This window comes from Electrophorus electricus, chromosome 1, assembly GCF_013358815.1.
Source record: "Electrophorus electricus isolate fEleEle1 chromosome 1, fEleEle1.pri, whole genome shotgun sequence".
In the NCBI taxonomy this organism is placed as follows: domain Eukaryota; kingdom Metazoa; phylum Chordata; class Actinopteri; order Gymnotiformes; family Gymnotidae; genus Electrophorus; species Electrophorus electricus.
In genome coordinates this window covers 4,190,001-4,213,813 of record NC_049535.1, presented here as the reverse complement: position 1 = coordinate 4,213,813, position 23,813 = coordinate 4,190,001, and the positions used below count along the sequence as shown (strand labels likewise).

The 23,813-nt window shown below is 47.3% G+C and overlaps 1 protein-coding gene across 4 annotated transcripts in view; it reads left to right on the top strand.

Annotated features, from left to right (window-relative positions):
- Window positions 1-23,813, top strand: part of sptbn1 (spectrin, beta, non-erythrocytic 1) — a 53,635-nt gene that overhangs the window by 8,165 nt on the left and 21,657 nt on the right. For 2 of the 4 annotated variants that reach the window (XM_035524116.1, XM_035524112.1), the window contains exons 2-3: window positions 7,682-7,888; window positions 20,434-20,585. In XM_035524116.1, the coding sequence (XP_035380009.1) occupies window positions 7,747-7,888; window positions 20,434-20,585 (294 nt within the window). In that variant the 5' untranslated portion in view covers window positions 7,682-7,746. Of the gene's footprint in view, window positions 1-7,681; window positions 7,889-13,182; window positions 13,588-20,433; window positions 20,586-23,813 lie in introns of those variants that run through there. The other 2 variants (XM_035524121.1, XM_035524120.1) reach the window with 1 other exon arrangement.

Below are 23,813 nucleotides of genomic sequence, written 5' to 3'. Positions count from 1 at the left end.
AGACTTATGTGTTTTTCAGCATATGCTGGCCAGGTCCAGATGGGATATATTCAATTGCAGCTCCATCTCTCACTGCCAGAGACCAGGGTGTGGTGAGACAAGGGTGAAGCTCTCCGAGGCAGTAGTAGGTTAAGTTGCAAAAGTGTCTCCTATCATGAAAATGTCCAATAATATGCGCACTCCCTTATTAAAATGCTACAGTTTATGCTTTCTGTTTTTCTGTAGTGTGTGTGTGTGTGTGTGTGTGTGTGTGTGTGTGTGTGTGTGTGTGTGTGTGTGTGCACGCCTGTGTGTGTATGTGTGCGCATGCATGGGGAGAGGCCATAACAATGTGTGTAAAACCGCATTAGGTAAACATAAATCAGAAGGCACATTAGTATGGCCCTGGCAATGCAAATGGTTAGGACTAATCTGGTCCCTTGGAGATGATATCAAACTCAGGAACCTTAGCAATCCCATAATGTTTTTACCAAATTGCGCTTGAAAGGACTGGAATATTTTAGGAGTGTGTGAAGGTGAATAAAAGGGCCATGTCTGATCCTTTTAAGAGGATAATAGGGTATGTTTGAGATGCTTTATGGTCTTATTATAGCCTGCCATTTTTCCTCAGCTCTTGCTGGGTCATCTGAGTGGTCACCAATAAAACAGCACAAAGCTGACGTAGGCTGTCCCTAACCTTCAGACCCAAAATTCACCGCAAGGATTGGAGACGACGTTGCATTATGCTTGATTACGCAGTAGGTAACATTTGTGGCTTTCTTGTTTGTAAAAGTTATCGGTTGCGGCCGTGTCACTGGAATATGGCTATCAACAGCTTCTTTCAGTGCCAAGAGCGGAGACTTTCAGTACTGCTGAGTGCTTAGTTTCCCACATGAGGCTTGCTGGCTCCAGTCTCACTGTAAGTGGGTCTAATTTTCCTGCATTCCGCATTCTGGTCGTTTGAGTTTTAAAAAACGGGTTAGATTTGCTTTTTTTGCCTTATTTATCCAAGTACAGAAGTTCAAGTAATAAAAAATAAGCTTTTGTAGGTAGTGGTAATTTGCTCTAGAGAAGGAGATTCAGGATGACCCACACATGAGAGACTCTTAAAGGTGTTTTGCGTGATGGATGGATTTCAGATTCATTTCCCCTTTGGATGAAAACAGCGTCCAGTGAGGGGTGTGTGGAAAAGGGGAAAACGCCTAACATTTTCCAGAGCCTCAGGAAGTGAGGTCATAATGAAACTCATTCTCTGGAGAGAGTGACATTCATGGAACATGACGTCTCTGTCGCCCTCCAGACAGAAGGCAGAACGAATGATCGGGCCCTTTGTCCCTGTGTATCCATGGCAATGGCCTATAAAAGAAAGCTTAATCCAAATGATGCCGAATTGAAATCCATTGCATGGAGAGAAAAGAGTTAATAGCACAATTTTAAAGGAGAGAAATCCAGATGTCTTTAACTCCTTACACCCCCTGATCAGCTTGGCGGTCTGGAATTTCACTCCTGCCTCCCTCTTATCTACATGCCTTTCATATTAGTTTCAATGTAATTGGTGAATAATTCACCAGAATTACTCAATAATATGTCTTAGGATTGTTAACTAAATAATAAGCCTCATTCTAATAAGAATCATCTACATTTGTATTTTGTAGTTGTCTTTGCTTTCTTCATCATGGATCCTACACATCTGGTATCCATGGATCATGCTAGCTTCCTGGGGGTTTTTTGTTGTTGTTTTTTCTTGCCAAGGACTAAACAGTATTTAAAATAAAATATTTGGACTTGTGCCACTGTAAACACAGCACTGACTCGCTGTTAACAATTTATCAAAGACAGACAACAACAGCTGGTGTAACCAAACTAGCACAACTGCTACTAACATTTTAACAATGGAAATATTTCATATGATTCATTAATCCCACATGCTGCCCAAGGAGTAATATTTGGAGGTGGAAAAAATAACAGTGTTGGGACAACTCCAAAGCGAGATTGATAAACCCAGCAATAAGGGGAATATTATCTTAAGGCCATTTAGCTTTCATTTCCAGTGACAGAATGGTCATCCACTGCCTAAAATTGTGGCGTTGCTTCTTGCCGAGGGAACTGTCTTAATGTTCGGTTGGGGAACATTTGTCTTAGCACTTGCTGAGCCCTGAGACATATTCCTGTTGCACAGTATTCTCTTTGTTTCTATTTCATTTCCTAGTACAGTAAATGTTTACACAAGGATTATGGGAGATTTACTGTAGTGGCCGTGGAGCGTTGTCGTGTGTCAAACTTCCGCTCCATCAAAAAAGGCAAAGGAGATAGGGGAAAGAAAGCAAGACTCGCGCTCGGATTGGAGGAGGCAGCAGGGACCCTTTGACCCCGGCTTGGTGGCCCTTTGCACAGCCTCTCTAATCTGACTGAAAGGCAGGAAGGGAGAACATGCCTTCCCCCCAGACAGCTCCTTCTCAAGGGCCACTCTGGCCGATTGAACCCAGCGAGGCAGACTGTGGGAACCCGGTAGCCTCCATCCGGAGCTAGAGCAACAAGAGAGCCATGTGTCCCTGCATATCGGGGGCGTGTCCTCTTGTCCACTGGGCCCGTCAGACTTGCTGCTCTCAGGACCGGATACCGGGGACATGGTGGATGGAGTAGACCACAGCGCTCCAGGTCACTCGACAATCTACCAAAACCGGTACCAAACCATTAATCAGTCAGTACTCTCTTGCATGGCTGGCGTAGGCCGTGGCACCGTCCAACAGCTGTCAACCGTGAAGTCTTTTGATCTAAAATGCACACATCTCTCCCAAACTTAAGCATGATCCGTCTCATTAGGTTTAATATAATTTAGCGTGATCTGTGTATTTTGGCTCTTTGTTGGCCTCGCCCATTAAATGTCTGGCAGGGGCCTTGAGTGCTTCCCTGGCGCTCCCTGGCCTGCTTGCATCCTAATCCAATCAGACTGAAGCGGCTCTCCGCATTTTCCTGAAAGTGCACTCGCCTTGCGAAGAGGGCCACTCGAGTGCACAGCAAATGTGCGTCTGTGATTTAGCCAGCAGGTCGCGCCAATCAGACCTCCCTCTGCACCCCCCATTTCCTGCCATGTTCTCCATGTGTGAGATTCCGTAGGTTCGCGACTGGCATCAGGCAGCGGTGCCAGCTGGTGCCTTGTATCCACTACCAACACAATACTGGCTGCGTTTGTTACTTAGCAACCCCAGCAACTGCACCGGAAGCTTCTTCTCCGCATTTCAGACAGCAGACAAGTGTGCGCGCACGCGGTACGACACCACACTTTACATCCAGGGGTGGGCCAGCCACGTCCCCGGCACGTGTTGTGGAAAAGTCGATTTGGCCCAACATATTCGGCACCGCAGGATGGGTTAGTATCGGACACGCCTGGAATTCTGCTGCTACTTGTGTTTTTTGCAGGGCGCAGTTGCAACTGACGGGAATAGTATTTTAGGCTAAAGAATGCAAGGCTACATACCAGCGATAGCCGACATATATGAGTAAGGAAGCACAGACGATATCTCGTTGGCAAGCCGTTGCTCTATATAGAGTGTGGGCTGCTTTGGAACAGTTGGCTTCTATGATGGTGCATTCCATGATGAGGGGTTCTACATAGCATGTATGTGGGCGTGTGCAGACTAAGATTGGTAGTGTGTGGGTGTGTGTGGGTGTGTGGCTGGCTTGTAACGGGTTGGAGGGCTCCGGCTAGTTGAAGGATATGTCTCCAGCCTACTCCTCCACTCGGGCAGTGTAGCTTTAGTCTACCCCTCATGGATGATGGATGACTGTGACCAGAACACCAACCTCTTCCCACACACACACACACATATACGCACAATGCACTGGCAGAGTAAAGCCCAGTATGATCTCCTAATCACTGCACACAGCCTGGCAATATTTGCTTTAAAAGGATTTCCGTTCTCACACAATAAATGATGTATATCTTGGCAGCCTTGTGCATAGTTATCCATTATTCTACCTTGAGAAGTGTACTTAAAATGTGTTACTTCTGCATTAGGTATGCGTCGCCGTGACGCAGCATTGCCGTGTCCGTATACATCCCATAAGGCTGCCTCTCAGCTCATTCTCAAACACAGTGCACAGCACAATGCAAAGCTCAGTTTCATGGCCTGCCAGCAGCTGTCCTTCTGTTAAAAAAATAGGTTGCCATGGATGCTGAGTGCCCACAAATCTCTGCTGTTGTCACAGGCTCTTTTTTTACCATGCAGAGTGTCACTTAAGTGTGAAGACACCAGTGCTTGCACTATATTGTGTCATATTAGAAGACACATGAAACGCATCCCCAAAAGAACCTATTATTACACTTCAAAAACATGCTTGCTTTCTTTGGGGTTTTTTTGTATTCTGCATTTGTCTTTACCTTGGATAGGATGGCGTTTTAAGCAAGGTGAATTTTAAATTGTGTCAACTACACAGTCTTATAATGAGTATTATATAATATTATATAATAAGTATTAATATATATAACAACCCCCCTCCCCCCATGGCTGGATTTGCTCATAAATTAGCCATGTATGAGAAAGTGCAAGCAATAGTGATTTTTAGCAGTCATTTGCTAGGCTGCAGTGCTGTTCAGATTATACATGTATTATTTTTCTTTGTTTTTTCATTTTCCTGTTGCATGAGAATTACTGTAAGCTATTGTTTAGTTACTTCATACTGGCCTATTCATTGTTTTGTCTTTTTTTTAATTGCAGATATATAAAATCTTACTGTTAAGAAGACCTTCTGTTTGGTTCATTTGTGTGTGTGTGTGTGTGTGTGTGTGTGTGTGTGTGTGTGTGTGTGTGTGTGTGTGTGTGTGTGTATGTGTGTGTGTGTGTGTGTGTGTGTGTGTGTGTGGAAGAAGGCAGCAGGGTGTAACCAACAGCTGTTTTGCTGTTGTTAGCTGGACCCTGAGAGATGTGTTGCGCGATCATCGAGGCAGCTGTAATAGTTTGTCTTTTGAAAAGCGTGTTGATCCTCAGAGACCAAGATTACTTGGGAAAATCTTTTATTTTGACTCTTGTCCAGTAAATACTGAGAGTAATATTCATATGATATCCTAATTAGTTGTCTGTCATTAACTCCGCGTTATTCTGTGTTACTATATGAAGTAAAACCTCACATCAGCGCCCCCTCCTGGGTATCAGATGCATTATCCACAAATGCCTTAAAAAATAAAGTTGCGTTTAGCATTTTAAAAAAGCTTTTCATTTATCTGACCACACTAAGACTGAAACAATATAACGTCAGTATGTGCCTTACACTTGATCAATCATTACTGGTTCGGAACGTCAGTCTGAGCAGGGGGCCACGCTATCTGTCTCTGCTAAGGACAACTTTCCCTGAACTGAGGCTCAGGTTTCCTGTTTCATAATGGCCTCTCTGCTCCCAATGGCTTAGTGGTTGTTTTTCTTCATAGGGAGAAAAAACACAGAGAAAGTAGTGGAGGGCATTTGCCAAGGCCATAGTGTTATCCAACTTTCATTTCCTGGAGAGGGAGCAGACAGAAAGCGAGAGAGAGAGTACGACTTGCTCCAGTTCACTTATTCCCGTCAGCCCATGTACATCGAGAGCAGTGATGGTGTCTCTATTGTTGTCTGCTGCTCTGAAACATCCCCGGTGGATGGCTATCCCTTTTGTCCATATATCGATCAGTCATAACAGCAAGTTGAAGGCTAATGTTCATTCTACTTAGTCCTGATTACAGCAGCTTTTACAAAACAGCAAAGATAATGTGCCCACAGAAAAACAAATCGATCGCAATGCTTAACCTCAGGTCCAAATGGGCTGCGGAAAGCGCAGCCTTTGTATCTGTGCAATGTTTAGAATGATGCACATTGCGTCCCTTTCCAGAATTATAACAGTATAACAGGAGATTGGAGACTGACTTTAAGGCTTTTTTTTTTTTTTTTTTTTTTTTTTTTTTTTAAGGTGGAACCATTCTAACAGAATGAGCACATCAAACAGAGTAGAGTACCATACCTCCTTAAACTGGTCAGTGGGGAGCCATTCCCTGCATGCACAGGACAGGGGTCTATGATGCAGGAGTCTGACACCTGAATCAGCGTGTCACCTAGGCGGGACTGTGGATTAAAACCAGCTAATTTATAGGCAACAAAACACAAAAAGACCAAATAACAGATTTTGTTAAGGCGTAAGGTTGCTTTTCGGTCGCATAACGACCGATCACTACAGCGGTCTGGTAAAAGATCCTTGTGTCTTTTCTTGTTTACCAGCTAATGGAATCACTGCAGGAGAAATGGACAGAGGAAGCGCTCGTAATGGCCTTTGAGAGACGGAGAGTGAGACAACGAGACGGGGAGGGGGCGGTTAAATGATGCTGATGAGGCCAATTTGAGGGCAGAGATTCTGAAAGGTAGCGCCGCATTGATAAAGTGGTGATGAGTCATAGGGCCCGGGCTCTCTTTTTACACACCGATACTGTAGTCGTGTCTAAACTGTGGACTCTCACAGGCTGATGCCGATGCGCCTTAAGTTTCTCATTCTCATTCAGGAATACATAATCAGGGAACGTGTCTGACAGGCGTCTGCGTGACTTGCGGGTATCTGGGACAGAACATCGATAAGGGCATTTCTGTGGATGCTAGGCCAATGTTTCTGGGTTCTAGGCTCACTGACATGTGACACTGGTTTCCAACACCAAACACCACATTGTTTTAGAGCCTCTCCTTATGCCGGCCCTTCGCACCACTGGACCTCTGAGTCAGAATTCTCTAAATGGAGTGTGCTTTTTTGGCATATGAGAGCAAACCCTGCGTCTTGGAGGTAGGCTCAGAAAGGGGGGGTCCCACAGGAACGAGCCACATTCTTTATTTGGCTCAACTCAAGCCTTATGGTAGCAATTACAGAAATGAACACTATTTTAAATGGGTTTGAACCAAAACATGCCACAAGACAGGCATGGAGAGAAGCTCCGTATTCATACTGGTTTGGCAGATGTTTGTTTTGAGTGTGTGTGTGAATGTGTGTGGCACTTGCCTGGTTCATAGACTCTCTCTAGGCATTTAGGCATAGTGCTGACAACAAGACTTTATACACACAGACATACACACACAAACAAACATCACACACAAGAGATATTTGCAGAGCTTGTCAAGATGATGTGCACTCAGGGGTTTAAGGGTAGAGGCTTGTTTTCAATTTAGGGGTGCATACAGCAAAGAAAGAGAAAGTGTCATGAATTGACCTTTTCTGAAGAACACCAGTAACTGTATCGGTTCATGCTTTCTATATACGGGTCGCTTGATGTTGTGAAGGGCAGTTCTTAAGCTTGTCCAGAGGAGGGCGGTATGTCCCCTAAGCACTGAGCATGAAAAGGTTTGGAGGAATGGCTCAGTCTACAAAAAAAAAACAAAAACAACATATTGTTAACCCTTAAGTGACTGGACAGGGTTGAGGAAGAGAGCATCATGCATAAGTATCTTCACACATAGTCATCTTCTGGGGAAACCATTAAGGGTCCAGATGAATGTGTGTGCAAGACCTGAAAAACCGAATGCTCAGATAGACTCCTGAAACGTGCCCTCCTTACACTGTATTTTTCCTTTCAGCAGCATTTCATGCCGAAAAGTAAAACAAAAACAAAAACAAAAACAAAACGTGTATGAAATGTAGAAACGATGAGGTTACGTTATACGATGTTCTGCGTAACATTTTCTGTCCTCCTTATCTACAGGGCTTCGGAAGAAGCTGCCCATGAGGACGCGTGCTCGGTGAAAAGGCCAAAGGTGAGAGGTCAGGATGACGACAGTAGCAGAATATGACCACATGGACATTCAACAGCAGTACCAGGATACTGTCAACAACCGCTGGGATGAGGAGTGGGACAACGAAAACAGCTCCGCCCGCCTCTTTGAGCGCTCACGCATCAAGGCCTTGGCAGGTGAGCGGGAATCTCTGGAAGGCCTAGACTGGGACTCTGATGATAAAATGTCTTTTCCATAAAGAAAAGTATTTAAACACTGTTTAGAAGAATAACATGGAATTCTTCACAGGAAGACAACATTTGAATGAGTACACAATTCGCTATATTAATAATTATCTTTATTAATATAGATAATTATATATGTGGATTTTAAATAATAAAGCTCTTGCTACTAGATAACACACATAATCAACACCTAATGGGTAGTTTATATGGAGGTGTACTGACACACAGTTATGCAAAACAAGTGAGGGGGTGAGTAATTTAGTTCTTTCTGACAACATGACAAAAAAAAAGCTCACTTAGGCTCTTAAGGGAGGCCAGCTCAGGCAGTCATATGATACATGAGCTTGTGTGTCATGTGGCGTAACTGGCTCAAGGCACAGAAAATCAATATTCAGAGTTGGTCTTGTAATGAATGATCTCTCAGTTGAATTGTTAATGCAGAGTATGTGTAAAAGCATTTCTCATGCAAGGTTGTGAAATAAGGCATTTAAGTGTTTCTGCAGGTCCTGCTAACTCTTGAGGAAATGTCAGCACCTCTGCTGCCTCCAAAGGGAGACAGGCAGAGCTTGTAATTGGGTTGGATGTTCTCACTCACATTGGTAGTAGCATTTCTTTTGGGTCCAGGCCCAAAAAGGTTAACGGGAATTGTCATACACTGGCGATCACATTCGAGAACATTTACACATGTCTAGTGGTTCACATTTCCAGCTGTTTCTCTCTATGGATGCAGGGATACTATGAAGACCATGTCAGTGATGTATTCACTGCCACTGTCAGTCATGTTCTCCTTTGAGCAGGCATTCCAAAGTGCTGCAAGTGCACTGTTTACAAAGGTACTGTGTTGTTTATGACTGCTGCCCACTGAAGGTCTGTAAGCTGGCAGAGGAGAAGCAAGAGAGCGCACTGTTAATGCACTGCAGCAGTGAGGCTGTTACTCCCAGTGGGTGTCAGAGCTTATCCAGGCCTGACTTCAAACCTCCTCACCTCTTTACTACTCTCAACACTGCTCAAGCCCAGGAAGTATTTAAAATGCTTCAGTTTTTATAAAAAAACTTTGCCCAAGACCACAGTCTGTTTTGGGAATGGGGGGGGGGGCAGAATTCCAGCAAGCATCCTGCTTTTCACATGATTCTGTTTGCCTGCGTTCCAGAGCACTAGAGCATACATCCACCTCTGCCTCTCGCTCGCTCTCTCTCTCTCTCTCTCTCTCTCTCTCTCTCTCTCTCTCTCTCACACGTGTGCGCACACACTCTCTCTGTGTATCTCTCTCAGTAGGAAGAATTGAGTGAAAGTGAGTTGAGCAAGGAGTGTACTGCTCTGGTACCCATGTAGCTTGTACCCAGCGTTTGCTCCGTGTAGTTTGTACCCAGCGTTTGCTCCGTGTAGTTTGTACCAAGCATTTGGTCCATGTAGTTTGTACCCAGCATTTTGTCTATGTGTTTTCTACACAAGGTTTGATCCATGTAGTTTGTACTCAGAGTTTGGTACGTGTAGTTTGTACCCAGTGTTTGGTCCATGTAGTTTATTCCCAGTGATTGGTTCTGGCATTTTACATGTACAAGCTCTGAGGAAGGAAGAGAGAGAGAAGGAAGGAGGGATAAGAAGAAGAGAGCAGACATGGGAGTTGCTCAAAGTATATGTGTGTGTGATTGAGGTTTCTAAGTTGTGGGTAAATTAGTGTTGTTTACGTTTACTTTGCTCCTGTACCTCCAGTTTTCAAAACCTTCATCCTGCTTTACCCACCAACCCAGATCCCCGACAGAAAGCCGGTCAGCCTTCACACAGCTCGGAACACCGCGCCTACATGCCATTACAGCTTTATAATCCGTTTGCATCCAGAGAGCATTTCTTGCTGTTCCTTTCCGATCTGACCATTGGTGATTTGGACAGGAACTGCGATGTAACGCTTGCAGAAATTCTGCTCCCAGCAGGGCGATAAGACAAGAATCCCCCCAGCCCCCTCTGGTAAGTCAGCATACCCCACTAATGCAGACCATGTGGCCCGCAATGAGAAGAGCCAATGCTATGACATACACACCTCAGTGCCTCTCTCCTCAGTGTGGCCCCAGTAAGGATTGCCAGATTGAGAAGAGAAGAAACATAAAGCATTGCAAAAGGAAAAAAAAAAAATCCCCCAACTCTAAAACATGAGCATGTGTTACATTTATCAGCCTTGCTTCTTTAGACACAAGGTTTCAGAAATGCAGTTGCATGCCGTCAGGCCGTGATGTGTTTAGCACCATTGGAAGTTGACAGTGTCTTAAGCAAATATGGCTTTTTCTCTCTTCATCTTTCCTGATAACGGTATTCCTGGTACATTTATTTAGAGTCAGTTACAGTACTTGGAAGGGCTGTGCATATTTAACAGTACGTGAATGCTCTGTTAATGGAACCCACAACACTAGTGGTGCTAGCACCTTGCGCTACCATTTGAGCTAAAGAAACAAAAATGGACTTGTGAAGCATTGGGCCATGATGCAGCCAGCGAGCCAATAAAAAGAGAGTGGCAAAATGATTGGCAGAGCCAGTGAATTATGCACAAAGCAGTAGGTGGGGTTCACATAGCAACATTGCACTGCGGTGGCTCCATCGAATTGAATACAGCTACTTGTTATGCAGTGAGGGCAGGGCGGTATAGCGCCTCTGACCTGGACATGGGCCTGATCTCAGGTCAGTCAGCCTGCGCAGTGGCATCACTGGGCTCAAGAGTCTGTGCACAGGCGTTTGAAATGCACCGGTAGAACCTGGCTCTCCGATCAGCCCGTGAGCCTCTCCTAGCAACCTCTTTCCCCGCGTTTGTCGGCCAGATGCTAGGGAAACCTCAGTGGGGTCGTGGCGTGCCGATCCTGTAACGTCATGTCCGCATGGCCTTGTCCCATACTTTCACCTTGTTTCCTGTCCAGACAGCTGCAGCAGCTCAGATTCGCTCCGGCTAAACCGGCAGAAATCGGCTGACGTAGCGCAGCGCAGGCTGGCCGCCCTGGATTTGCGTGGCTTTTCCAAACACATCCTGCTTGGGATCACATTGGAACGTCACATGCAGTATTCGGCGGGACTCTGCTTAATGACTTCACTGAAGGGGATGTTGTCTCAGTCTAGACCTGGCCTTCCTCTGGGTGCACGCGCTTGTCTGGATCTGGATATCTGTTTCCAACATTCTTGATTCTTCATGTCGCTTTTAAATATGGTTTTCAATTGAAATATTGTAGCACTGGCACCGATTTTAATGGAACAGGCAATTTTAGCAACCACAGGTCGTACAAACATCCCCGGAATTTATTGTGACTTATTTATTTATTTTGACCGTGGCTTGTTTACCATACGTTATTCTTTTTTTTTTTTTTCATGAAAGCCGGAGTGTGTTTATTTATGCCTCAGTGTAATCCTGGATTACTCATCGTGTGATACTCCTATGTGTCAGTTTCTACTTAAGTCACATTGCACACAATTGACTACAATCCCAGTTTGGCCTTTTTGCTTCAAGGCGAGTAATCGTTCCCCTGCGCTGACCGACTCATCTGCCAGTACCCCTCCCCCACCCCACACACCCCACCCGCCGGCGGCATGCGTGAAGCGAAAGGACGGCAGCAGAACCAACATCCTATTTCTCTGATCCAGAGGAGAGAGCATTCCACAGCTAAGAGTCAGATAGGCTTATGACAAAAAGCAGAAGTGCACAGGGAGGTCAAGGCACTGCTGCCTGTAGGGGTGGAGGCCACATGTGGGCCTTGTGACTTCCCAGTGACACACCCGGGAGTGGTGCTCCACAATGCTCCTCTCTCAGGCGCCCAGCCGGGGCCCATAAACCCTGGTGCACAGTTAAATGTTGTGTTCTGGGAAAATGAACGACCCTCGAGACATGTTTTTGTTTTTGTTTGTTGCTTTTTGCCTCTACCACAAGTTGTCCTTATGGAAGGCTCTGGCTTCTCTTAAAACCACAACACTAAAATGTTGTTGTGCTTCATATGAGAAGGAGCTCTGAGCTTTGAGGCTCTGATATATTATCACAGCGTAATGAGCAAAAAAAAAGAATCGGCCGTTAAACAAAAATAATTAGATTGTAAAAGGATACCTCTTCTTACCTTTTTACCTCAGCGTCATACTTCACATATTAAACAGAATGCTGCCAAATCCTGTCAGAGTTCACCATGAGATTAACTATGTTTCGTGCTCCGCCATTCTTTTTTAATATAATGTTCTCCTAAAATATGTCCCAGAATAGATCTCAACATTTCATCATTTTTCTTTCCATAGACTCTCCTTCTGTGTCCGCCAGTGCGGACAACGTCCTGGTTTGGCTCTGTCTCTCACTGCCCTGGTAGGGGATGGGGGCAGACGGTGGGCTGATGGAGACATTAATCATCAGCTCATTAATCACAAGGACCATTTCCCTCTGTGATATCCTATAGCGAGAGGTGCAGAATGCAGGAGGCGTCTGTCACTGCAGGTTAAGGAGGAACCAAGCAGTTTATGTTCTCCAAGGAATCTGGAGAAGTGAGTAGACTTAGGCTTTTACTTTCTAGGAGTCCCCTGAAAATCTATATGCCTAATTCCAGTTGGGAAGGGGGGGTTCTCTCCTTGTATTTATAACGGATATGCAACAGGAAAGGGGAGCAATACTCGAGCAGGATGTTCGCAAATGAGATTTCAGACAGGATGTTATTTACACTGATTTCTGAAGGCGGGCTGCATTTAACATTTCGCACTGGCAACATATTTCTGTCTGTCTTGACTCTAAGCAACAATGCAGGGAAACTGGACAGCATCCTGCTTGGTTTCCACCCCCGTCTTCTCTTGAGTCTTGGTATGTTCCACCTCCTCCTCTCTGCCCACTGCCTGCCTTTATGTTGATGAGGTGATGACATCACCACTAAACACACAGGCAGTGGCTGGGCCTCTGATGAAATTACAGCCCAGCGGTCTCCTCCCGCCCTCTCCTGCTCGGGCGCGAGAAAGGTGTGCTGGAGCGTAGAGCAACCCTTTCACTGCCCGTTGCATTTCTCACCCCTTCACGAGTCTCCCTCTAGCTGGCTCGTGTGAACTGCGGTGTTGACATGATTTCTGCCGCCCCTGACACCCCCCACGCCCGCTTCCTCTAACTGCCGTCGGAGTGAGAAAGGTCTCGGGGCTGAGGGCACTCCCCTCTCTAGTGCTTACAATGGAGGAGGGGTTGGGGGGTGGGTGTGTGCATTGAGGCGTAGGGGGAGGCTGCTTTCGAATGTCCAGCGAGGGAAGACAGAAGGAGAACAATCGGGGGAGATTCAGCATGCTCCCCTCACCCGGGACGGACGCCGCCACACCGCCTGCTCCTCGTGCACTGCGCTGGGCTAAAGCCTCACAGCTCTTCTCTTCTCCGCGGCCTCTCTGCGCTCCGCTTTCCTCCTAGCTTGAGGTGGAGTGCTCGGGAAAGAGGGAGGGATTTGGAGTGTGCGGGAGAAAAGAAAGCCCAGCGGATTTCTCTCTCCTCCGTTTTTCTGGCGATCCCGCTCGCCGTGGGTTCCTGGGAGGTTAGGAACGTTTTCGGATCTTGGAGGCCATGGACACGGACTGGGGCTCTGGGGCGACTGAGAACCTCTTCCAGGGGCCCGGCTACCCCACTCAGATGTCCTTCAACTACAACCAGCTAGAGGGCCGTTTCAAGCAGCTGCAAGGTAAGACAGCTCTGCAGGTGGAGCTCCATTGTTTACAGCCGTTGCCATGCGAGACTACAGCCTTGCTGGGGAACGTGGCCTAGCATCCGTCCCTGCCATACCCTCAGCGCACGGGAGGCTTGAGCAGGGGCCGAGACGACTGCCCTCGCTCTTTGTTTTGCTGTTTCTCTGGCCCCTGAGAGGGGGACCAAGAGAGGAGATAGCTGTGTCTTCTCTCACCGCCGGAGAGGACGAGTTTCAGACGGGATTAGTTAGGAAGGATTTGGACCAGAGAAGTAAAGGAGGATAATGATTCTCTCTTTGTGCGTGTGTCTGTAAAGGGGGGAGCTTTTCATTGCAAACATTCCACTACTATGTTTGGCTGCTCCCTCCCCGTCATACCAGCGGTGCCCAAAACCGATGGGCTAAAGTCTACAATAGGGCTGCGGTGCATGAATGGGCCGTCACACACACGACAATGGCGAGCCGAGGAAGGTGGGAGGGGTTGTTTTGTGTAGCCTGTCCTTGCGACGGTGTCGCGGGGTTTTTGGTGTCGGGGCACTCTGGCATATGTGGGCATAATTGAGCAAAGTGCTGCATATGACTTCAGCGTTGGACGTCACCCTGCTTGCCGCGGGCCACAGACAAAGGAGCTGCCTCGGTGCTCGGATTCTTTTGTTGTCACTGAGGGGTGTAATAGTGCCAGCAGTGAAGAAACCCAGAAATGGGGCAAGTCACAACAGTCATAAAAGCCAAGTGTTTGCTCCAATTAGTGCTGTTAAAATTAGTTTTTCTTTCTTAAATGGAAAGCAGTGGCATTTCCTAAAATTGGTGTAAATGCATGACCGGTTCACAGATGATTTGACTCGCGGCAGCCAGAGCTGGTGTGATATGGGTGAAAGCTCTAGCCAATCATACTCACTCAGCGGTTTCATGGCTTGGTGCTAATGGACAGCTTTGTCCTTGATGTAGAGTTGGTGCTAATAGACAGCTTTGTCCTTGGTTTACTTGTGCCAAGGACTTCTCTGAAACTGGATGGACTACTAGTAGTTTTCCTATAAACCTAGACTTGAAAAACACTGCTTGCGGTGTGTAGTATATTAACGTTTGATTATGCAACCAAGGAAGTAGGAGTGTCAGTGTGAAGAATGCCCCTCATGTCATGGCAGTGACTTTGGTCACATCAGACGTCACACAAACTGGGCCACTATTAACAACTTGCAGTAGAGTTGCTACATTATACAGAGAAACAGAAAGCGAATGAGAGAAAGAGAGAGAGAATCAGAGTCGTGAATGCCTAGGAAAGACTCTTTGTGCCTTTATGCTCCGTAGACCACACCGCTGGAAAGTGCTAGACAGGCACTTTTTAGTGGGTAATCAGTAAACCATGCACAAACCCCACCATAAAGCAGTAAACTGTGAGAAACTAAAAGAAAAGGACTTCACCTGTCCCATATGATGGGCCTGTTTGAGACGGGCCCACATTCATGAGTCATGGAAAAAAAACCTTCGGATTAAGCTCCGGTATAAGCACGGTGGACCTACGTGCAGGGTACTGAAAATTGTATCTGATCATTTACTCATGAAACTTCGTTTCCTGAAGGTGACCATATGAAGTGATCTGAGGAATCTTGCAGTGTATTTGCATATTGATATATGCCATGGCACGGATCCAGGGAAAAATTCCACGATCGTGACACGGTGAGGGTATCCAGGGAGTGGCATTAGGGGCGGCTGATTTGTTCGGACCAACATGCGTGAAGTTCTGCATGTTACTACAGAGTTAAAATGTCCGCACGATACCGTGAATGCTAACCCGGTCGCCAGGCTTTCTAGACAGTATAAATCAACTGAGAGTAACGGTTGGATTTGGACCGCATCTAACTCAATTGTCAAGGGCCAGAGACTAACCAGTGCAGCCCAGACAAGTTACACTGTGCAATGCTCATCTTCAGGTTCCTAAATCTCACTGAGAGGGAAAATGCAGCTTCTCCAAACTTCTTTTTTCTTTTTTTCTTTTTTTTTTAAGAGTTTTTAACTTTTGTCTGAATGCGAATTGGAGGTTGACTAAAATGTTGCAGCTGTGAGTCCTGTCATGTGTGACCTGAAAGTTCTCATATTGTGTGGTGTGTTGTTTTGCACTGTGCTTGTGCACGTTGTGCTGCGTGTTACAGTCACGTGTGGTGCTACGAGTTGCGGTTGTACGTGTTGCCACCGCGGGGTGTTCACGTGAGGCCACTTTAGCCTACCAGTCCCTGGGCTGCTGACCTGCTTTTCACCTGGCCAGATGCCACTGTGAACGTCTGGCTGGCAGCTTCCAGCAGCAGGACCAGGACCAGGCGACGGGGAAGCCATGGGGTGGTGGTGGGGTGGGGGTGTTTGGGTCCAAGCTGAAGCTCTGCTTCTGTCCAGCGCCCGGATTCCTGCCAGAGCCTCAGTGACCTTCTGCTGGGGCCGCTGGCAGGAGCAGCCTCTGAGAGAACACACACAACCATATTGGACTCTGTATGAGCCAGGAGATCTGGGTTAGCTGAAGCACTGAAGCTCGTGTGTGTGTGTGTGTTTGTGTTTGTGAAATTCTTTTTAACCATTTTGATTTTCTCTGTGGGGTGTCTATGGAGTGTAACCCCATGTGGAGTTTGACCCTTTAGAGAGTTTGACCCGAGTGCTTTGACTGCTACAAGTGGCAGAATTCCCGGCTAGTACATTCAAGGCAACATGGCGAGATGTATGAGCCAAGGCTATGAGACAACACCAGGGAAGCCCGGGAGAGAAAAGTCTGCTCTGTGTGTGCGAAATGATGGGCCAGACATCAGCGAGACAGAGGGGCGAGAGAAGAAGAGAAGGAGATGGACAGGGAGAGAGATGGACAGAATGATAGTGGCATTTTAACAAAGAGTGGGAAAGCCTCCTGAAATCATCGCTCCTTTTCTGGTGTCGTGGTGTGCAGGAGAGCGGTAGCTGCCGGTGCTCCGTCTGGTGCGGGTGGAGAGATGGAGAGAGGAGCGAGGAGAGATTTGGATTAGAAGATCGCAGCCTTTGCCTCTGATCCCTTCCGAGCGACCAAACAGGTCGACGATAAGTCCGGCTGCTGTTTGTGTCAACACGCTACAGCGCAGACGTGATGAGGGAACAGCCGGCTCAACCAGATCTGATGAGGGAACAGCCGGCTCAACCAGATCTGATGAGGGAACAGCCGGCTCAACCAGATCTGATGAGGGAACAGCCGGCTCAACCAGATCTGATGAGGGAACAGCCGGCTCAACCAGATCTGATGAGGGAACAGCCGGCTCAACCAGATCTGATGAGGGAACAGCCAGCCTTGCTAAGCAGCAGTGCATTCTAGCCAGGTTTCAGTCTCTGGTTCTTAGTCCGGGAGCCACACTGCTTTCTGTGATCTCATGACCTCTTGTGATTGGCTGCTAAATGTTGCTAAATGTCAGGCAACAATAGTGAAAAACCTCTTCATGTAAATTTGATCAACGGGCGTAATTATAAGCCGTGATGCGTCACGGACCCGGAGCCTCTGCATTGTTCTCCCTGTGAGATGGATCATCCCTGCAGAGACAGGTCACCTGTGCCTTGTCTCCATGCTCACGGAGGGGCTGTTTGTTATTGGCTGATACCCACCACGTTGTGCACAGATAGGCAGAGGTGCGGTCACATGATCAAATGGCAGAAACACAGGCAGTGAATTAGTCTTTGGTGAACCTACTCTGCGGTGAATGTGTGGATATGCTCAGTCTGTCTAGCTACGTGCAAATGATGACACACACACACACACACCTGGAAGCACTAACATTCGAAGCACACAAACAGTAACAACCAAAAACACAAATGGGCCTCCATGTTTTGTTGGTGTTTTATTTCTATTTGGGAAGCAAATTGCAAGCTTTCTTGTGTGTTTCCTAAGTAAATTATAGAAGAATGTGGGCCCACATGCACGGCCCAGTCACAGTGCTGTGTCAATGTCTGCAGTGTGCAGGAAGTGTGAGGAATTCCATTCTGCTTAGGCTCACGCCCCAGGAACCAGCTACATCAGAGCGCGAGCAAGAGAAAGGAAGCCCCCTCAGCACTGCCCAACCATGACCCCTAGGGTGATGGAGGCTTTTGCCCTTATTTGCACTGTTTTGCCCCATTTGCTTTGTGTTTTCTACTGCCACAGGCTGCTTTTTTTTTTTTTTGCACACCCTGAGCCAAACTCCTTCGATTTCCCTGCCGTTCCGGAGGCTGAGCTAATGGTTCTCGGGTGCAGCGCGATCCCTCTGCCATTTCTCCTGGGTTTAAGCGCACGCTTTGGGTGTTGCCTGCACTATCACTGTCATCCTCGGGACCAGGAGGCTGTGCGGTGATTTAGGACCCTGCCGACTTCCTGTGCGAGGCTGAAGCAGACCGACCCCTGATGAGCCTGAAAGGGTCTTGCCTGGTCGAGATTTCCCTTTCCTGCCACAAGTACAGCACACAAACACAGCATGTCCCCTGACCACAGTTTACTGTGGGGTCTCTGACATGGTTCCTAGCCTTTAAAATGTGCCATGTTAGTTATACCATATTAAATCCTTATTCCTTTTTGACTTTAGGTTTTTGTTTTCCATATACTGAAAGTTAAAAGAAAAAAAAAAGGCATCTGTGTTGCTGGGTGTGGTTTTTTCAGAGGGCAGGAAAGGTAATAAACCAATAAATCTCTTTCCTGTCACAGCCGTGCGGGGTTTTGTAACGCCTCTCTTGCAGTAACGGCTCACGTTTCTACCTCCTCTTCTCCCATCTGACAGGTTTGTAAGTCAGCATACTATAATAAACCAGTATTTATAGTGTGGGAAGAGTTTATATCAGTGTGAGATATGTTTATTGTAAAAGGGTCTTAACCACCCTGCAGGGTAGTTATAAATGCAGAGGGTCAGATAGAGAGAGGGATGTGTTTACCTAAGGATAATGCCAGATGCTGCCACATTCCTGCGGCCTTCCCCATGGTCCGGCACGGAGGCGAGGGGGGGGGGGGAGGTGGTGGAAACACTGCCGTTATTGTTCCTGTACCCACAGTCCTCCGGGGCAGGCCACAGGCCCTGCTAATATGTAGCATTCGCTGGCACTGGCAGGGGACGTTATCATCTTACAATGAATGCACAGTGGGGTGTGTTCATATGGGAACCCGTGGAGCAGGAGGCACACCGCGCATGAATGTCCGTTTCATTTCACCGAGGCGTCGTTCAGGTTTTGGCCAAAGACACTGAATTAGAGCGTTCTGTGTGCCTACATGGCATATGACTTGTGTTTAGGTTCATAGCAAATAGACAAGGGACTTGGTGTCTCTCTGGCAAACAGTGTATTCTAAGTGTCATGCAGTTCAGGGCACAGTGGAGGAATTCAAGGGCCTATTTCAAAACATAGAGGTGTAATTTGTGAGCTCCAGTTTATCATATCACAGTGAATTACATCAGTACACGGTGATTTGGATCGTTTAGTCCCGTGTCTGTTGTCATTACTCATTTAGTGGGGTGTGAAGAGGAGACACAGGGAGGGGGGAAATGGGAAGACGAGGGCAGGAAGAGTCAGAGGTTCACGCACTGCCTGGTTTGCAACAGCTACCCCGGAGAGGTTGGAACATGAGGAACGTACAGGTATACAGCGAGAGAGAGATTTATCAGGTCAGCACTTTTCAAGCTTTGCTTTGTGTGTGTGCGCGCGCGCGCGCGTATGCACGCATGTGCGTCACGTTCAGATGCATGATGTCATAACATTGTGTCCTGTCGCTCGTTTATTTTCCTGGCAGACGGGACTCATGTTGACGTATCGCTCGTCACGCCGGCAGGCGTGAATGGAGGCCTTACCTTGCTAGGGAAATACTACAACCTGCAGGACAATAGCTTGGAAAAATGGGAACGTTCCCAGCGCACACGACTACGTTTTAGCATTTAAAAGTGTTCTTCGCAAAACAAACAGCTTTAATGGGAATTCATGTAAGGAGGCCTGTTATCTTGTAGTGGAGTAGCCCCTTACCCAGAGCATGTGGGACTGACTGGCCTGGTCGAGTGGAGGAGGGTGTTTGCTTTGTTATGTTGGGAGGTCTCAGCTGCCATTCATTGGGCTCATGCCCTCTGGTCACTCTCACTACTATGTTTCTTTTGTTTTCGGCAGGGCTGGTGGAATACGATGACTCCTGCTGTGTTGTCTACCTCCCCACCTCTCTTTTTGTGTCTCTGCCCAGCCTGGGCAGTCAGTTGATTTGGACGGCTGGGTAGTCGAGGACCACGTTAGACATCCTGTCATCTTTCTTGTGCATGTGTTAGTCAGGAAAGACGCTAGGCAAGGGAGAACAATTGAACGGGACACTTGCGTCCGCACAAGGATACAGAATGCAATAACAGGAAAATTGAGAGCTTATAAATAAACTCTTCTCTGCATGCAGACATGTGAGCCTCTAGGCCAGATCTGGGGCAGGGGGTGACGAACAAACAGCAGGCCATCTGCTTTGAATGAATTTCTGATTCTGAATCTGATTCTGATTCTGACTCTGATTCTGATACTGATTCTTGGCTGGTTCGTGAGTGTGAGGTGGAGAACTTAGAAACATCGCTGCTTGCCTAAGAGTCTGGCTGAAGGCTAAATGTTATACTTTAAAATTCACAACAGCATAAGGAACGATTTGCTCAAGACCTAAATATTTTTTTCTGTAAATGTGAAATATATGTATTATGTGGGCAATTTCTCTAAATGGAAAATACATTTATTATAGAGTACAAAGGAGACTGTATGCTGCTGTTAGTAGTCTACGGACTTTTGTCTAACTGTGGAGTTCGTAAACTCCAGCTCCTGGTCCGTCAGTCTACGGCACAGCTGACTCTGACGATCTCCTCTCTTGTCTTGCAGATGAGCGTGAGGCTGTGCAGAAGAAGACCTTCACCAAGTGGGTGAACTCGCACCTGGCACGCGTTTCCTGCCGCATCACCGACCTGTACATGGACCTGCGGGATGGCCGCATGCTCATCAAGCTCCTGGAGGTGCTGTCCGGAGAGAGGCTGGTGAGTGGCTCCTCCGCAACGCCCCCTTCTGGCTCCTTCTGGTCCTGTGCTGCTCTGGCAGCTCTATGCTCCCGCCAGATCACGGGGGGTTTTGGAGCCGGGCGAGCAGAGCCCTCGCCAAATGGGATCCAATTGTCTTTTTATTGTTTTACCATCTGAGATTTTCTCAGGCGCAGCGTCTAGACACGCCACCGGCTCACGCTGTGGCGGAAGTGACCTGGGAAGTGCCGGATAACACTGTGTTGATGAAGAAAGGCCGTCATTAGCAGGTCTCCTGAGGGAGCTGCCGGTGTCTTCACTTTCACCCAGATAATTAAGCACGCACGTCATCTAATTACCCGATCCATACCCTCCTGTCCTCAGATAGCCAGAGAGGTAGGAGCGCTCCATAAAAGAGGTGGGCGGGGGTGGGATTGTCCCGGCGCCTAAAAGCATGCTGCATTCTGGGTAGACGTTTGAGCCTTTGTTTACTCAGCATGTGCTCATGTCCATGCCGAGAGCAGACAGTCAGGCTGTCTCACACCTCAGCAACGGGCAGCGCTGAGGACAATTTGGTCACCAAGACGTAGCATTCTTCCTACCTAGAACGAGTATTCTCACGAGATAGCGGTCATCCTTGAAATTCTATCTGGTCTCCCAGCAAATCTCATACACGTGAAGTTAATCCATCACTTCTATGCCGAAGGGTTGTGACCTTCCTTTCATCAAACTTATTGTACAGGGCATGTTTTTCACAATCGCTTAGTTGTTGGACACTATGAGTCAGAGTTTAAGGCATTACAGTACAAACTTGAATCATGATTAAACTCTTAGTGAAGTAGGATATGAGCCCCCCCCCCCCATCTGTAGTAAGGTAGAGTAACCCTGTAAGAGTGGAAACTCAGCCACATGTAATCGTAGAGCGTGCCACTCACACAGAGTTTCCCTATCGTCCCCAAGGCTCCTTATAAGATGTCCTCCCTCCATGCTAGCATGTCCAGCACCAACAGAAACATGGTATCCTGTCACGCCCCTTAGAGCTGCTCCCCGGGGTTCCTCTCATCACTTCAGAAAGGCTCACAGCTGCCTCCTAAATACAACCAAATAGGATTCTTTTTTATTTATTTTTTTGTAGTTTCCTTCCCTAGCAGTTGAACCTTTTGCCTTTTCAGAGAACAAAAGGTTGGTCGTGCACAGTGAATAGCTGCTGACAGAAAGTGGATAGCCTGTTGAGTGCAGAGCACAGGGTTAGGGCTGGACAAGCCCAGTGCTTTGTTTCAGTTTGGCCCACAATTAACGTGTAGCCCGAGACAGCCAATCACCTCCGTCAGCTCACCCGTGAAGGCTGTGTCAGTTTACGCAGTGGTATGTGCTACAGCTCAAGACAGGGATGGTTGCACCTCGAACACACCTAATCTCTGATTCACCTGAGGTGGATTAGGTTACACAGGGGTGTTTTTGTCTTTTCTTTCTTTTTTTAAATGTTCCTTTTGTATCTGAGCCCTCTTTCTGCACTCATATTTCGCCTCTAATATTTGAGGATTTCGCCAGAGAAACAGACCTAGTCCTGACCTCTCAGCTTCACACACTCGCACATGGAGTCTCGTTTAGACTGCTGTCTCATTTCCAAGGGAGGCAAGTTTTCAACCAGCACAGTGACACACTGGAGTTTCAAGGTCATGTCAGATGAAACATCCGCCAGTATTATGACCCTTGAAGCCAACATTGGTATTGTTTTGCCATGGTTTCCAGTGATGTCACAACCTGTTTCTTTTTTCACTTCCAGGTTCTTTATTTTGTATTCAGTCATCATTAGAACCCTTCCCTCTCTCCTTTCTCACTAATTATCTGTTGGTAGATGGTAGATTGAGGTGATTTCACAGGCAACTATAGCAATGCAGTGGTTCTACAGAAAAGTGGTGATGTCATTGTGGAGATTCATTCTGCTCTTCACCTGCTGTGTGTGCGTGTGTGTGCGTGTGTGTGTGTGTGTGTGTGTGTGTGTGAGTGTGTGTGTGTGTGTGTGTGTGTGAGTGTGTGTGTGTGTGTGTGTGAGCGAGAGAGAGATCTGCATCTCAAAGAGCCGCAATGCCACTGGTGTTTGTGTGTGTGTGTGTGTGTGTGTGTGTGTGTGTGTGTGTGTGTGTGTGTGTGTGTGTGTGTGTGTGTGGATTGGGGGCGGTGCCTGAGTAAGTGTCTGCTGGAGGCCTTCTGACACAGTCAGGATCATACCACCCACATCTCTCAGGGGATACAAACATGAACCCCCTTCCTAATTTGTCCTGTCTAACTGTCTAGCTCCTTAGCATAGAACTGTTACTACACCCTCATGTCCTTGTGAATCAGTTGGTGTCTGTGTTGCTTCTGAAAGCTTTATAGTGTCTAGTCCTCCAGGGATTTCAGCTTCCATGCCCCCATCCCAAGCCTCATCCACTTTTATTGCATCTCTCTCAGAGTCAGCCACCACACCTCAGTGCAAAGTCTCCACACAACTCCCAGAACACACAGCCGTAACGTCTCCAAGTTACACATTCACTCACACACAGAAAGAAACCTTTAGAGAATCAGCCGCTTTGCCCTTTCCAAGAAACCACATGTTGTAAGATCGCGCATTGTAAGTTTGCTGAAAATCTTCAATGTAAAATCTCACAGAGCCTCATTTACCAGACTTTGGCTACAGCAGTTATATAAGCAAGCACAAAGGGTGGACAGAATCCCTTAGGCAGGACACAGATAAAGCCAGTGTGGAACAGGATATTCTCCCCGAAGTGACTCAGTCAGTCTTGCATTTTGACAGCATGCTTTTCCTGTGAGGGCCAAGTTCCTCTATGTGTCAAAAAAAGAAATGCAACAGTGCGAGGGCGCGAGCTGTACGCAAGCCCAGTGCATCCCCAAGGCCACCGTGCATCAGTAGCCTGAGCTGAGCTGGGCTCGTCACGCCAGTTCCGGGTCCCTGCTGGGGCCCGCTGAGTGTTAGGGATGCTGTGGTATGCCCTGTTAACCTACACGCCTCCGAGCACCTGCACACAGCTGCCTTATTCACACTGGATCTTACGTTTTCAGGAAAAGCTGATTTTAACACAAGACAGACACGCTGTTTTTCCACATGAACGCTGAGCTCGCACACCTGTGCCGAAGTTTGCTTCAATGACAAACGGCACAGTTTTCCGTAGTCGGACAGAGCCAGCTGCCTTGGCCAAAAATCTCCAGCTATGAGTTGCAGTGTGATGACGTTAGAGCTCTGTCTGT